Here is a 17251-nt window from a genome sequence, read left to right on the forward strand (position 1 = left end):
TCTAACTAAAGTTAGCTAGTTGAGTTTGGTAGGCCTTCAGCGTGGTGGGAAGGAGCCTGTCTGGCAAGATGGTAGCTTGAGGCATGTGCATAGCAACTGTAACAAGTCCATTACGTATGGAGGAAATTTTGCCATTATCTAAGCAGGATTCAGAATTTTGGTGACTTGGCATCGTCTGTAGGACACTGGCAATGAGAAAACATAAATTTCGTAGAATTATGTAGCAGTTACTGCCCTGCTGTGTTTTCACACGGATGGCTGCATTGAGGCCAAGTGATTCCTTTGGGAGAAGAAATGTGCCAGGTGAGATCTACCCAGGTCTGTGGAGTGGCATAGAATATTCCAAGCTGTAGCTAGACTGCACATATATTGGTGCCAAGCAAGAAGACCATGTAGTCAGTTTGACTAAGTACTCAGGGCTGGGTTCCAGAAGTGAATTATACTAGAATTGAGGCAGACCATTGTGTTGTAGAGTTAGACTTGTAGTAGGAATTACAGTGTGACAACTTGGTGTTGGTGTTCAGGGTTAATGTACAGAACAGTTTAAGGATGGTGGCAATTAGGGTAAAAGTGTATTAACTAATTAAACTGACTGGCATAGTAAGGTTTGGGCACATTGACTAAAGTGTGTTGTTACTTAAATTAAGAAAGTTATCAGGCATTGGGTTATAATGAACATTGTGGATGTGAACAATTTGTAAACTTTTAGAATCTTTTCTCTAATGTTGTGACTAAGGTTTCAATTAGTTTTGAAAGGAAATTAACTTATGTGTTTATTGTTTTGTATTATGCATGTAATATTCCTGTTGTAAATAACTATGTAGATTTTTTGTTGTTTCAATGATCTATGCAACAATTCATTTGTACTTTAAATTTTCTCTGTTAGTAAGGTGGGAAGAAACAAGATCCAGTCCAAATATGGTGAGAAGGTATGGGTAGTGGTGGATGCGATGGAAGGCAACAGTGGTAATTGGGTCTACGGATGGGGGATGGAAGAATCCGACTTGGAAGTGCAAACAGACAGGAGGGAGCAGCAGGAAGAGGGACAAAAGGAAACAGAAGCAATGGAGATGCCTTGAATGGCTGAAGTTTTGTGGAGGTTTAGGATTGGTGTTGACAATCAGTCAGGGATGACTGCTAAGGACAGATTGGTGACAATATGGTGGAATAAGAAGATAAAGAATTAGAACCTCCGGAAGAGTCCAAGGATGGTAGGGACAATGCCCAGAAGAGGGAAGATCTGTGTGAAGGAAGGAACGGGAAGAGAGAAATGAGGATGTAGAATTAATTCCTGTCAGGCGCTCCTGAAGAATTGCAAATCAGGTGAAAGGTAGGCATTCCAAGTGTGTTGTATGTGATGAGTATGTGTGTGAGGGTACGCACAAAGTTTCAGATGTCGAGTGTAATCAGGGAAGTTAGCTGGTTGAGGTTGGTATGCCTGTGGCCGTGATGGAAGGGAGCTTGGTTGACAAGCCTGGGGCATGCACACAGGGAAACTGCCCTTAAACAAAAGTAACATGAATAGCAGAGTACACACGACTCGCCTCACCTCACTAACAAGGAAAATTAAAGTACAAATGAATTCCAGCATAGGTCACTGAAACAATAAAAAAAAAAATGTGCTTAGTTATTTACATAAGGAATACTAGAAGGATAATCTCTGCCAATAAAAAACAAAATACATACAGGTCAGTTTCCTTTCAAAACTAAATGAAACTGTATTCACAGTAAATGAAAGATTTCTAAAAGTTCACAAATCGTTCTCATCCAGGGTGTTTGCCATTAATAAAATGCCTGTTAACTTAATTTAAATAACTTCTTACTAAGGTCAATGTGGCCAACGTTTACCTTGCCAGTCAGCTTAATAGTTCACACAATTTTACCCTAATTGCCTCCATCCATGAACTTCTTCATACATTAACCCTTATTTTAACGCCAGCACCATTTTGTCACACTGAAAGCCTGGCTCCAAATCTTTCTCTACAACATGTTAATCTGCCCCACCATCCTACGCTAATTCACTCCGGAATCCAGCTTGAGTATATAGTCAAGCCAACCCTTCCTTGTAACTGGGCGGTCCTCCAGCTTGGCGCCAATATCCGAGCTGTCATGCTACAACTTGGAATATTCTATGCCATGTCACAGAATCAGGTAGATCTCGCCTAGCACATTTCTTCTCGCCAGGGGATCCTTTGACCTCAATTAGGCCGTCCGTGACACAACATAGCAGGTCAAACCCTGCTTTACATTTCTGGTTATTGTACATCCCTTCACAGCCAGCAACCTTCAGACGACCCACAAGTCACCAACACTCTTGATTCCTGCTTAGATAACAACAAAATCTCCACCATACTTAATGGATGTGATGATGTTTTCAGTTCCATTCTTATCAACCCGCTGAACAGGCCACCCGCCACCACATTGCGGGCCTACCTACCTCAACCAGCTAACTTCCTTCATTACACAACCATAACCTAGGAATCATAATATATTATTTTTTTAGAACACAGATACGAAAAGAAAGGTGGTCAAAACTCTAGACATCCGACGTAATATTCGTGAAAATGATAGATACAGGTGGAATAAGGTATTCTGTAAAGAATCCATTGGTATGATTTTTGTCAATGATCCATGGCCTTCCAGACTGGTTGGTTAGGTTATGGTCATATCAAATACCAGGTCATTGTGAATGTCAACTTCATCCTACATCTACTAACCTTCTTTATTGGTCAGGGATAATTTTAAGACCATATACACTCAACATGTATGTGCTTTCCAGTCAAAGTGACTGGCCCATTTTCCGTAGTCACTGTGATGATCCCACAATTGTTTTTTCAACAAAAGGGATACCCAGCTGTATACCTTAGCTATTGGTGAGTAAGTGCTTCACTATTTTCTGTAAATTTATCCTTCTCTTGTGCATTAACTGGTTTTTATACTTTGCTCAATCTTTTCTTTAACCATGTGTATTACAAATGATATTAATGCATCAGCTGTACTTTTCTGAAACATTAGGACTCAAACAATTGTTAGTATCTTTTTTAAATTCATAATTACTCGGAATTTTCAGTTATCGGAACTAGTTCCCAGCATTTAATCCGAGTTTGGGGAATTATCGTACAGTAGAACAAAGCTGCATAGTTTCATATTTTCATGTTGATTACAAATATTTTTACATGGAATAATTTGGCCAGCCTTTTTAATCCAATTTGGTTTGGTAGCTTGTGCTAAATACTAGAAGATAGTTTAGTTTGTTTTGATAAATCTTTTAAAGAATCATTAACCGTAAGTCAGCATAAATACTTTTTCTTTAAATTTGTTCGTAACTTCCCACGTTTGCGAGCTTGCACCGAAACCAGAGCCCCCTATCTATGGTCAACTCCAGACCTTACTGTGGTGTCACTTTATATTTTGTTCCATTGCTCTGTATGGTATTAATGACTTGCTCCCTCCACCATATTCAGTCCCCGACTACTCGAGGCATCTTTTATTCCATCCTTCTTTCCTTGCTCTTAACTTACCCCCATGTTTTCTCTACTTTTGACATGTATATTATTCTCTCTTCATATGTCCAAACCATTTCAGCACACTGTGCTTTGCTCTTTTAAACATACTCCGCTCACTACCTTTCCGTTAACTTACCCTGTCATCCCTTAATGGACCAATACTCCTAATACCACATAGTCATCGATCACTGCACTTCCAACACAACCATCCTCTTCGGTACTGTTACATTTAGACCCTTGGATTGCATGTACATGTGGACAGTACTGTTGGAACTCCTATCACCATGAAACATACCAATCTTTACCCTCACAGACTGTGACCTCTTTCCACACACTTCATTGTACCAAGGGCATTTGTCCTGTCATCTACCCTGTGGTTCAGCTTCCATAGTTTCCCTTCCACATCATGCAAACTTACACTCAAACCAACCTGTCTTTGTTCATTGCCAAACCTCATAACAGTACTTTTATTCTCAATAACTGTCATCTTCATCATTTCACAAACACTCTCCCTGTTTCAGCTCCAACTTTTGCATTTTCTAACAAGGTATCCACCAGAGCCACATCATTTGCAAACAGCTTTTGATTCATCTCCCAGGCCCTCCACCCTTAACAGACTGTATAACTGCCCCTCTCTTCAAGACCAGCTTGACCCCCTCAGCCATAAGCAGATTATACAGCCATAGTGACATCAAAAACCCTTGAAGTAGACCCACATTCATTTGGAACCACTTACCATCCCCCTTCATCCTTGTACACATGCTTTACTCTCCCGGTAAAAAAGCATCGTTGATTCTGGTAGTTATCTTGCCATTCCATTCATACATTCGTTGCGCCCCCCTCAAAGCATCTCTGTCAACCTTGCCATACGATTTCTTTAGAGCCATAAATGACGTACAAAACCCTCTCATCCTATAGATATTTCTCACAAATTCTTCGAAGCACACATCTAGTCTACACATCCTCTACCACTCCAGAAGCCGCATTGTTCCTCCCCCAAACTGATGCTCTGTGTATGTCACCATCCTCTCATTCACAGTTTTCCCTTACAGCTTACCAAATATACTTAACAGACTTATGCTGCTGTAATTCGAGCGTTAACTTTTGTGTTTCTTGTCTTAATATGATGGCACTACACAGGCTTTCTGCAGTTCCTCAGTCCTTGAGCAATACATACAGTGATGTACCAAATATCCACACTGTCACTCCCTTTCTTGGGAAATTCAACTGCAATCCCATCCACTTCAGCTGCTTGCCACACTTCATCTTAAGCAATGCTTTCACTAAACCATTTGTCATGACTCTGCATACCTCTCCGTCCCAGCTACCCTAGCCTGCCTACCTTGTCATCCAACTCATTCAACAGACTTTCAAAATATCCTGTTCACACATCGTCATCTGCTCCTCTTTTTGATGCTCCCATTTGTTCTTTTGTTCTCCTCATGCTATTCATCTCCCTCCATTACATAATCTCACATCATTTCTCATTTGCTTTCTGTCCCAGAAGTTGCATTTTCCTCTTGTATACTCCAGCCACTTGCTCTTGTACATCTCCCATTTACTTACAATCCTTCCCCAAAGGTTTTACCCATACACCACTCTTTTTCACTTGAAACTCCCTATTCTACCATTTCCTGTCCTTCCTCAAACATCCACATCCAGACTTCCACATGTCTCAAATTTCACCTGCTCATGAAAGCAGTGCAATCCTGATATCTCCTTATGCCAGCCAATTTTCCAAGCTCATTCACTTTCACCACCATTCTCATGTCCAGGTCACCTTCCCTTTTCCTGGTCACTAAAAACTTTCACATTTGCTCCCACCTAAAAGTAATCAGACATACCAACAGCTGCCCTTTACAGCACATTCACGTCTAAGTGTCTCTCCCTTAAACGTCTATGAATTAATTCATGAACCAACGATTACCGTTGACCCTCAACTTCACTCACCCACGTATATTTCAGTACGTTCCATCCTTATTTTTTCGAAAACTAGGCACTCCCAGTAATCAGTCCTTTATAAGCACACAACTTCATAAGCTGTGCATCATTTTCATTCACACTTAAGTACCCCAAACCCCTAAGTTATATCAGCTGCCACATGACCCTCTCTTCCACTGAAACCTCCCACAACTGATAATTGATCCCTTGCATCAAAATTGTTGATGCACTTACTCAATTCTTCCCAAAATACTCTCTTCTGTTCCTCACTACCCTTGCTACTAGGCTTTTCTAACTTTCAGAAATTGAAAAACATGGAGGGTGAAGGGAGTCCAATCCATTGCTAATATCTGTTTTTAGTCACTATCCACGACACGCTTGAGCTGCGAGGTAGAATTCTTTCTCATTAGTCCCCAATACTTATGAAAATAGAAATGAAAAGCTTTGTGAAAAATGTTAACCGTTTATGATTAAAAGTAGGCACACGAAGGCAAAAGAACACTCGATATTCTTAAATCCGTTCTCATTTAGGTTATTTGAGGTGGATCTGTTACACAAAGCTCCGTCGATCATTAACACATAGCCTGTACTTATATACACTGAGAGAAAATAAGTTCCACACTAATATTATACAAAGAGTATTCATTTTACACACTAACTTTAGCTATTGAGGTAAAACTCCCCTTTCTATACACTCACACCTCAGATAAAATACCTTCACCCAGTGACCCTCGAATCATCATTAAGACACGGTTCCAACCCTACCCTTCTCGCACTTGATTTTCTCCGTCTTCTGTTCGGTGTACCTCCTCTCCATCTTCATCACCATAGCTAGTGATCTTAATCACCTCTCGTATGGCATGAGATTTCCAGTCATACATCTGATTAGGCTATGATACCTGTTATCTTGCTCTTCATCCGAGATATCCATGACTGACATGTCGGCCACTGTACTTAAAAAGATGAAGTTTTCCATGTAACAATGAAAGGCATGGCTTATCTATGTCATCAAAAATACAGTTTTAGGAAAATACGCCTTTAGTAATACTAGGGTAATTAAAGAAAGGAAATTGTTTTGGACCGATGCTAAAAATCGATAGAAAATTGTTTTACGCTAAACGTATACGAGTGTGTCATAATTCCGAACATATGATACTGTTTTTTGACCAGCCAGCAAACATTATGTACCATTAAATCAGTAAGATATATACGTAATTTGATCGACAGATAATTATGTCGAATCCCTAAAAGAAATCGCTTTAAAATTCGGGTTAATTCATTGCTACATTTGCATCACACATTGAAATTATACACCACAGGCAAATATATTATTCAGTCTCATAATAAACTTCATCGAAAAACTTTGATATACATCCTCACCCAAGTTATGTTATCTGGTATTTTCTCATACAACGGGTTTGAATAATTAGTATTATGTTACGCCATCGACATTGCGAAAATATCCTCCTACTGGTCTGTAGTTCACACACTGCACCAGTAATTACCGGGCGTCACTTGGTGTCATCACTAGTGGATGACGCTCGATTATAACTGCCATTTAATTAACATTTCTGTGTTTACCATGGGCGGGCGGAATGGTTTTTCGTATTGGCGCTGGTAAATGAATTCGGACATAAATATGTAAAGCCGCTTTGTAATTAAACAAAAAAAAAAAAATCAGAATTTTTGTTGAGAACTTAACAAAACGACTATCATAATTGATACAAAGAATACTGATGTCCGAAAATTACAGATTTTCAGGGATTATTCCTGCTTTAGATTATGTCGTATCTGCTATTTCTGTCCGTTATTAAATGGAGTGCAAACTTCAGTATGCTATTCCCTATAATTCAGGATAAGATAAAAATGTACCATTGAAATGCAAGACAGCATTACATACCACCATTCTAAGTATCCTGATGATATGATCTTTAAACATGGTTACTTATAAAGCAAAACAAATTCGCTGAACATGAGTTATCTCTTAGCAAGGTAAGAGAAAACTTTAGAATTACAACTATTAGAAATGGCTGAAAAGAACAAGCTAAGATGATATGACCATGTATAAAGAATTGAAAAGACGCAATATGCCATGACGTATTGGAATTGGATCTCTGAAGGAAGACGTTCAGTAAGACATCCTAAAATGAAATGAACTGAAGACATTAAAAGCTCGTTTGAAATAAGAGGGAAGACTCTGGAATAAGAAAGAAACTAGAGTTCGAGGACAGGAACGCATGATAAGATTGCGCGACTGACAGACTTTAAGTCCACCTTGTCTGGTGAGAAAATGATAATAGAGCACAACATGGCGTGACTATAGTCAATACATCCCACACGCGGGTAGTCGTAGACAACGCGCATGTTGAGCGTTTATGTAACCTTAGCATTATCCTTACAACCTGAAGATGTATAATTTTTTTTTCTGTTGGTAGATGTAACTTGACGGAATGGCCCTGGTAGTTGATAGGCTTAAACCCCAACCAACCACGTTGGTTGTGGAGGCGTTGTAAGTGTTGTAGCAGGTGTGACAGAATTCGGTCGTCAGTTGATTTGATGAGCAAGATGAGCGATACATTAAATGACGTGTTTAACAACTTACCCAAGTAAACCCCAAATAGTTGATTTCCACGTCATGACGGAGTACTTCTGTTACAGTAAGACTTAATTTCACATAGAAATAAGTAGCTAATTTCAATAGTCCTTGACGTCATCTTGCCGCTAGAACAAAAATCAATGCAAGTTTTGCAAAGTTGCCACGCTGATGCTTGTACACCGCGGGCGTGTGTATGACCAACGTAATGCTTCACAATTATGCTATTCCTTTACAATATTGTGATGTGTGTAGATGGTGAATATTCTTCGGATGTTATATTTTTGTAATCATATAATCATGTGTGTTGCTTGATTTGTTGCGAAGTTCTCCAGGTACTTGTCTAATTGGCTGCTTACAGTTATCCTTTATCTTTCACTTGTGTGTGTGTGTGCCGAGTGCTCTTTTTTTTTTTTTGATACTTTGTATATCGTAACCTATCCCTGATATTTGTATTTTGCTAATTTATATCATGTGATAGGGGTCTCACTGGTCCATGTGTAACTGTGAGATAGTCTTTTGTGAGTTTTTGACTAGCTCATTTCATCGGGTCAGGTGCAAGTCCTTTGTGTGACGTGTCTACTGTGGAAAAGCGGTTGTCCAGTGCCTGGTGTGTGTCGGTTGGGCTACCTACCTGCTGCTGGTAAGTGGTTGCTGAAATTAGTTTTTTTTCTCTCTTTAAACACTTTTCTTGCTCTCTCGTAAATGTTTTTGAAAATGTGCAGCCGAGCCCGTGTTCGGAACTCAACAGTGTTGCAAGTAGCTGGATATCTGAATGTTGATTATGTAGCAAATTGCAGTTTTCTGTTTTCTCATTTGTAAACTGGTGTTGGGAAGACACTGTAAAACGCGCTAATGCAAGATATAGTTCTTCTTTTATATCTTCAGTACATCCTATGTAAACTTTCGTGTTGTGTTTAGATTTTTTACTTTCTTGATGAATGATAGTCCTACCATTAGACCGTTATGGCACTCCGGCTTGGATCAGTTTAACGTTGTGGTGGTGGAATTATTTTGAATTAGGTTGTGTTTTGTTATCCCCTTTACGCTCATAATATTTGATATATTCTGGAGCCTTGCGTTTGCTGAGTTTAGATTTTTTTTTTTTTGCTTTCGATAAGTGTAAGTTTGAGTTATGTTGTTTAATTAAAACAGTCACTGAGTGAGGTCGGTGTTTGTATGTTTGTTACGCATCAAATGTGTGAGACGAGGTAACGTGATGAAAAGACTATTGAAGGAATATTGGAAAACTAAAATATTTATTTTTTGTGAAAGCTAGCGTAGAACTGGGGTGATAAATGATGGAACTATCATATACCTGCAGCCTTTTTTTCTGTATAATTAAAGAATTCTGCATGGATAAGCCTGGCGTTTTTAAAATGTAAATAGTTACAGTTAATGACTGAATTCGTCTCGCATATTGTCACGTTCCTTCTGACTTTTGACTGTCGGTTCTTAACAAGCGTATGGAAGTCATTGTTTTTTCTTCATGCAAGTCATTGTATATCGTGTGTTGTTATACATCACTTTAAAAACATTGCATTGTATAAGAAATGAAGAATAGTATATGTATACAGTCACATTCTGCACGAAAATTATTGACAGTGTACACAGTTACCATCAAAGGGAAAAAAAACTGAATGCTCGGTAGGTTACACTAATTGCTCCTGTGACATGACACTACGGAGCTGGGGCCGACACTTCCTGGACTGGCTTTTTTTTTGTTGGTGCTCATCCATTTTGTACCCTCCTGGCTGTAAAACGTAATGACTTTTGTCACTTCGACAGTCACTAACTACTTGCATTCCTCACAGAAAATGTTTACAATCATTTGAAACTATAAAGAATATATTCTCACTCCATGGCGAAGCCTATCAGTCTTCAGAGCTTCTTTCATTGATAGTAAATTCGTCTGCGGTACTTGTCATCCTAGTCCAGGGGTCCATACATTTTGGCCTCAGTTTATTTCCGCTGCTAATGTGAATGATGCGTCCAAGTCCTCCATGACCACCGTCCATTTGTTTCTCCTTGGGATGGCAGGAGGACCTCACGATCACTCCCTCACCCTCCGCCCATGAGCGGTGGATACTATGGATGCATTGACTTTGTTTGAGCCTCTTTGTCCCAACGCTGCGGTTCGTCACATCAGATAACTTCTTTAGAATTTGTTAAGGCTCCTGTCACTCATCATCCGTTCGTTGTTCCTACACAGGTTGAGCAGCAGCACATTTATCCAGCACCTGAAACTGGAAATGTTTAAAGTTGTACCGTTTTTTCATAACCTCTCTACATACTCTGATTCTTAACTTATCTGGTGTCGTATCCCCTTTACTGGTTTCTGCAGATGTCTCACAAACTCTGGTGCATTTTTTTTCTTGTCATTCCTAGGGAACGGGGCCGTGCTACCCATAAACCCGACCAGAAACAACAGAATGTCTGATAAGGATATCCAGTGATTCGTCGTCAATCTTGTCCGGTCATCTTGGCCACTGTAAAAGCCAAGGAGTCGCTTTCTTGTTGCCTGGTATGCTGTTAACAAGGCTGTTAGCGTCACGTTCCACGTCCTATTTGGTTTTTCGTCTGGTGCAGAACTTTGGTTTCAAACCATATTAGAATATGACTGCTTATCGTGCAGTCGAACTGTTTGCTCGTATTTCGCGGGCAGGAGTACTATAAACAGTTTGCTGCGTAACATTATTCTTGATCATATTCCCAAGTTGTACTTTATTTGTCTTTACCGTTCATAATCTACTCTTTTTATATCTTTTATCGTGTTTTAAGCCTTTAAAGGAACCTTTTTTTTTTTTGATGGTTCGTAGCTTGTGTTTTTTCGAGTTTGGTCATATATTACGTTAACGGTCGTATTGACAATGTGGGTGTCATATTTTCTCCCGCTCAAAATGTGTATCTGATATGGTTTCGAAAAAGTTGCACAATTATCTCTACTCAGCACTATATAATTTTGTGTGTCTAGAAAATATAGATTAAGCTCACATTCATGGCAAATAAGAAATTGAATTCATTAATACTAACATTTTCCTCATCGTGTCCTTGAGGATTGAGATAAATACCAAAAATATTCCACGATCTTTAATTCATAGAAATGATGATCACCTGTTGCGGTAATGCTTTGTATGTTTTGTGTGTCGCGTTTTCTGGCCTAATGACCAATCCGAAGCCGACCATTAAAAATAGAATTAAACACACAGAATTTGATGATCATTACTTGCAACACACAACTGAACGTATCGAAACAGTAGAATTCATGGAAATAGATTTTCTTTTAATAGAGGTATGGTAACGAAGGTTATTGTTTCGCTTTTCCAGGAGGAAACCACAACCATGAATTGACTGACACACACACACACACACACACATATATATATATATATATATATATATATATATATATATATATATATATATATATATGTAGACCTGGCAGACACACAAGACATGGCCATCGGTCGATTCCCCCCTTAGTTCTGTAGTACGATTCTTGGGTACGGTAGTGCAAGTCATTGGTCACGCCGCTCACAACCAAGGGTCGTACCGTCTTGTTCAGTAAATTTCGTGTTAAATCATATTCAAATGAAAGATTCGACTTTTCCATGGGACTGGGAAAGCGACTGTAAATGAGGGAAATATATCGTCCACGCTTCTACAGGTGATACATGAGTAGGACGATCATTACTTGTGCCTTATGTATTTCTCATTGTTGGATACGTTCACAATAGTACACAAACACACACACACACACACACACACACACACACACACGTACACACACTCTAACATCACCAGTTGAGGAGGCTGGTAACTGCATCACTTAGTTGCCAGTTAGTAGAATGAGTACACGAATTCGATATATCCTACCTTTCCCATACAGTCTTTGGCAAGATGGCCTCTTTGACGTTGGATCTAAAACTGACCTTTGGTCAGGAATGGAGGTATTGCATTGCTTAGAGGGATTATTAAAGTATGAAAGGTGATTTGCTTTTGTTATTGAATTTCTTGCTTAAATCTACTCTTTAGCAGTCATGTATAACGCACTGCAAACGGAGACCCTTACCCTTAGCCAAGCCTCACAGACTTTTCTGTGGTTTCTCGTGGCCGTTTCATATGCTCTGGTTCTGTCCATTGACGGCACGTCGCCCCCTGTATACCACATCACTTGAATTCCATCTTGTTCTTCCTCCACCCCTTGTTCCCTCCACTTCAGACATACATATCCTCTCAGTCAGGATTTCTTCGCTAATCTTCTCCATATGACCAAACTTTTCTAACACACACACTGGTCTACTCTGTTGCAGTGTCGGCAAAAAAACCTTGTCCGCCTCCTCATACATTTTGAAAGGCTATGTCGCACTTACATATAAGTACTTTGACATCTCTCGTTTGGCTTTGATTATTACCATCTGCCTCGCGTCTGGGCATTGTGTTGGCATGGTTTCTGAAGTATTCTACGTCTGTGTCTTAGGTGCACAGGATCTTGATTTCCTGTACGAGATGAAGCACTGATGATTTGCTGCAGGAAGCAACCGCCTCATCGTGCGTCTTGAGCGCCCAGTGTGCCCTAGAAGTGTCACATGTATCTATAGATTCTTTCTTCTAGACGAGAATTCGGGGTTCCTCTCCCTTAGAGAGGTAAGAGCCAACCACTTTGAAACACAGGTAGAAGAAATACGGCGCCCAGAAGCGAGATTCCCGAAATAAGTGGCAGACAAGTAAAGAGATATCTTCCCTTAAGGTAGCCAGAGGCACACTGGGGCGGGTAGCTGGTGCTCACACTGTTAGAAACACTAGTCTTGGCGACCAGATGTACGATAATTTCACCGTGAGAGCATCATATGCTTGTACTCACAATAAACCATAACCACGTATCACCTTAGAAAGTATATGGGTTGCAGACATTTTTTTTTTGTTCGTACACGGTATTTATACTCCGCTCACTATCACACATATACCCTGTCGTTCCTTACACTATGAACCTCACCGCACATATTGTCATACGGCACCTCATTTCCAGCACCACCCTTCAACAGTCTTTTAAATTTAGAGCCCATGACTACTCGCACCCGTACAGCACCATCGGGACTACTAACCATCTAACATACCCATCTTTTCCCCTAATGGAAAGTGACTTCTCCTTTCATCCAGTCCTCAGTACGCCCAGGACCTTTACCCCATCTCACACTGTGATTCACTTCAGCTCCCACATCAGCGGCTGCTCATGCCCGCTCACACGTGTCTAAACCTTTCCACGTCTTCCAGGCGCTCCCCACTCAAACTCTCACGCACACACACATTCCTGTCTCGCCACCCCCTTCCCCCTTAATACACCTCATTACCATACTTGTCTTCTCATTAACTCTCAACTTCCTCCTTTCACGCACTCCTCCAGTCACGGAGGGAAAAGAGTTGGATTATACTTTTATTTTTGCTTTGTGTCGGTAACAAGTGATATTTGACGGGAAAGGAAGATCATGGGGAACCAGGCTTGAATATGGCCTTTTCTAAAATGAACAGAAGGCATTCAGGGACTGTGTTGTATCTCTGTACTTGTGTTGTGTATGTTCGCACTGTGAAGGTGTGACTGAGTGTAGAAGAACCAACGATTGTTAGGACTGTGACAGCAGCAGGTGTACAAACATATAATGTTCCAGTGTTTACACTGAATGTCTGAAAATACGAAATGTTTGCGAGTTGATGACTGGTAAGCTGGTGCGCCCCATGAGTATTCAAGCGTTCATTATTATGACGCATCTTAAGATGCCGACATTTATTTCCCAGGATTCCTGGCTGGCCTTTTCATCATCAAACGTACAAAGAATTTAAAGATAAACTTCACCTCCCGGTCGCCTCACGCTGAAATATAGATCACCACACATGCACGTCCAGGCCACCGGTAGATATTTTTTCCTTAGGGCGTAGATCAAAAAGATTAACCCAATGTAGCTTGTTTCAGGCTTTTTACAATGTTACAGGTCAGGTCAAAGGTCACACTATCATACCCAGGGGTCGCGCCGTCGTACACACTGGTGGATTTGAGGAGGGCGGGGGGGGGGGGGGGGGGGGGGAGGGGGAGTTGCGGCTGAATCCCAATAAATAGATAGAAGTATTTACAAACATTACCCACAGGGTCACGTGGGCCGGGAAGCATGCACTTCACATCACCTATGTCACGTGGCACCAGCGAATGCCCCCCTCGAGCCAATATACATAGGAGCCCTTTGATCTAACCTCAGAGACGAGAGCAACTCCTGCTACCCCACCGAACAGAATACAGCCCATTCTTTTTTTTCTTTTTTTGCAATTTCGTTTTATGTAACTTAATTAGCAGTTTGATCTGAATGTAATTGTTAAAAAAAAAGAATATTATTCTATCCGAAATAGTTAAGTCTTGGTGAAAATCACTAATCTTTGCTTGCCTTGAGATTCATCAGGAATATAGCAAGTGACATCTTCATGTAGAGTTATTTACGCTTTCTTTAGCGATTTTGGCGCCATATCAGGAAGCCGCTCCCTCCTGTGTAAATGATTAGCTCCACGACTGGTCGTGTGCAGTGGTTGTCCCTTCGTGCCAAGAGGTCATGCTGAAGGGTCGTGCCGTCGTGCTGAAGGGTCGTGCCGTTGAGCTGAAGGGTCGAACAGTCGTGCTGAAGGGTCGCACCGTCGTGTTCAAGGGCCGTACCGACGTGCTTGAAGATGTAGACATGATCGTGGCAGGGGCGAGGGAGGGATGGCTTGGGTCGGTGCCCGAGCCAGCCAGCCACCCACCCACCCAACCACCACCCGGGCCTGCCGCCACCGCCGTCTGCCACCTACCATTGATCTCGACTTTCCTCGTCACGGGGAACCCTCGAGAGAGATAAGTCAGCAGGATTATATTTTTCTGTGTTGGTGCACCGGGGTACAGGCGCAAGTACCAGTGTTTATTTTTAATTAATTTCCTGGAAACTTTGCCCGTCTTCACCGAGTGTTTGTATTCTTTCCGAGTGGCGCGGTGGGCGACCGTACCCCATGATCTCATTCCTCTCAAAAATTGCTGAAGCATTGCATAGGTTATTTTTTTTTTCAATTATTTTTTTTTCATGCTTGAACGATGTCACACCGCGAGGCTATATCATCGAGTGGGAGCTCAGTCGCGTCAAAGAACTTCACACTCCAGAGATTATGATTTCCCTGCTTCTGGAGGTAGCGCAGTTTTGGGCACCAGCAGCAACTCGAAAGATCTTGGGTAACACCAGGACAATTTTTTTTTTGTTTTATTGACGTAGGCATTAGACATGGGCAAAAGTTGTAATCGAGGCCAGTCATATAGAGGGCAAGAACAAAGCAATAAATTGAAAAAAGTTAATGAAAAAGATGAGAAAAACTAGACAAGAGTTAGGAAAAAAGATGGGAGGGAATGATATGAGTAAGGTGAAGTATACGGATTAATGTGAAAATTCGGCTACGCTAGCACGGACGGTGCAAGTAGCTAAGAGGTCAGTTTGTATTATTGTCCAGTCCTTTGGTGGAGATAGTGACATATTAATGAAATCTGGGTGGGAATGTCCGTAGACCTTTTAACTAGATGTTATCATGGCCAGAAGCCTCGTACGTCTTGAGACGTATGATAGGCTGTGTGAAGTGAAGACATTAAACTAGATGAACGTGAAGTGAACCACTAATGGAAGGCACTATTGCTCATCATATTTTTGTATTGATAAAGAATGTTCTTCTCATCATCTGGGCTGAAGTATACCTAGATGCAGAGTTACGATCGCTTACACTGTGTCATGAAATCATACCACACATGATGGGACTGTATCATATCGAGTTTAGGGTCTAAGATTACGTAATATGAGTGATTCCTGCGTCACCCAACTTACACCAGTGAAGAGTGAGACTGGCAAAGTTGTGCTGACATCTTTGGCGTTTATAGATCAGGTGCCTAAGCCGCAGAGTGTAGTAAGCTCTTACCAGTACAGTTGCGACCTTCCGTAGTGCAGTTGTTAGCGTTGCGTCCTACACAAACCTAACGGGTCCGGATGGAGTACTATGGTGGAGTCATTGTTGTCAGTATTTGTGTTCGACATGCAGTCTGTAAAGTAATATTCTTTGCACTAAATTCTTAGGGCTGGGCAGACTGAGGTGAGAGAAATATTTTTCATATGAAACATTTTTCTTCGTTCGTAGGCTTATCAATATTAGCGGATCTTGTTTCTCTACTGATTACTAAGGTAACTCTGGTTCGTGTTACACAGATCTTATATGTTTAGGATTACAGGTACACTTTTTTGCCGTATTAAATCATAGAATGCCTTGAGGAACAGCGGATTTCCTGAATCCGGGTAGAAATTTTGTTCGTTGAGAGCATAAATTTTGCCATATTAAACGGATGTGTATAGTATATATAAAACTGAGGGTGCACTGAATGCGCGAATTATTAAGTGTTACGATGGGTTAGTATAGGTTTACACCCTTTAGAAATATATCCTACCAAGATGCTCTGAGTCGCATCACATACGACTGGTTCCTTTGTTGATCAGATATACCAGAACTCTGGCCTATCCGAGAAAACGTTAAATTGCGAGAGGAATTAAAAGAAAAATAGGTGTAGCATCTGGTTCTGAATGAATATTAAGTGTGACAAACCACGATACTTTATCACCTGAAAGATTAAGTATATTCTTTTTGTCATTAACGTGGCCCAGTTGTGGAGCATAAAAACAGTGAATGGATAGAAGACATTCATGTATGGGAATGAATTAGGCTATCAGAGTATAGATTAAAGGGACATGTGGTACAATACGAGATATTCCAGAAGTGAGAATCTGGGCCATTAGGTGAATGTGGGAAGGAGAGTAAAGGCTAAAGAAAGAGTATACGTTAAGAGAGCCAGGCGGGAAGAGAGAGTCCATAGACCACAAAAGGATCCAAGGATCCGTTACGCTTTGAGGGGAAAGTAGGCTACGCTTGTGATGAAGCGGCACGAGCCTGAACCTCCTGTATATAATAATGTAAGAAGGGGCTGGAGACTTATACAGTAAGAAGGATTCATGTGATAATAGAGAAAATAGATTGATTTTAAGAGGAGTCAAAGACAATGAGTAGAATTCATGAGTGAAGAATTAGATGCTGAAGTATGTGTATGTAATACAAATGGTAATGACCATGAGCTTGTGGACGCAAGACAAACAGAGGTTTATCATTATAATAGATA

The 17251-nt window shown here is 40.7% G+C and overlaps 1 protein-coding gene across 6 annotated transcripts in view; it reads left to right on the forward strand.

Moving 5' to 3' along the window:
- Positions 1 to 17251, forward strand: part of LOC139750180 (protein ABHD18) — a 429672-nt gene that overhangs the window by 93239 nt on the left and 319182 nt on the right. For 5 of the 6 annotated variants that reach the window (XR_011713095.1, XR_011713094.1, XR_011713098.1 and 2 more), the window contains 2 exons: positions 887 to 1330; positions 8596 to 8683. Coding sequence is in view for 1 of the 6 variants with exons in the window: in XM_071664581.1 (XP_071520682.1) it covers positions 887 to 1079 (193 nt within the window). In the remaining 5 variants the exon portion in view is untranslated. Of the gene's footprint in view, positions 1 to 886; positions 2922 to 8595; positions 8684 to 17251 lie in introns of those variants that run through there. The other variant, XM_071664581.1, reaches the window with a different exon arrangement.

Source organism: Panulirus ornatus, chromosome 1 (assembly GCF_036320965.1).
Source record: "Panulirus ornatus isolate Po-2019 chromosome 1, ASM3632096v1, whole genome shotgun sequence".
Taxonomy (NCBI): domain Eukaryota; kingdom Metazoa; phylum Arthropoda; class Malacostraca; order Decapoda; family Palinuridae; genus Panulirus; species Panulirus ornatus.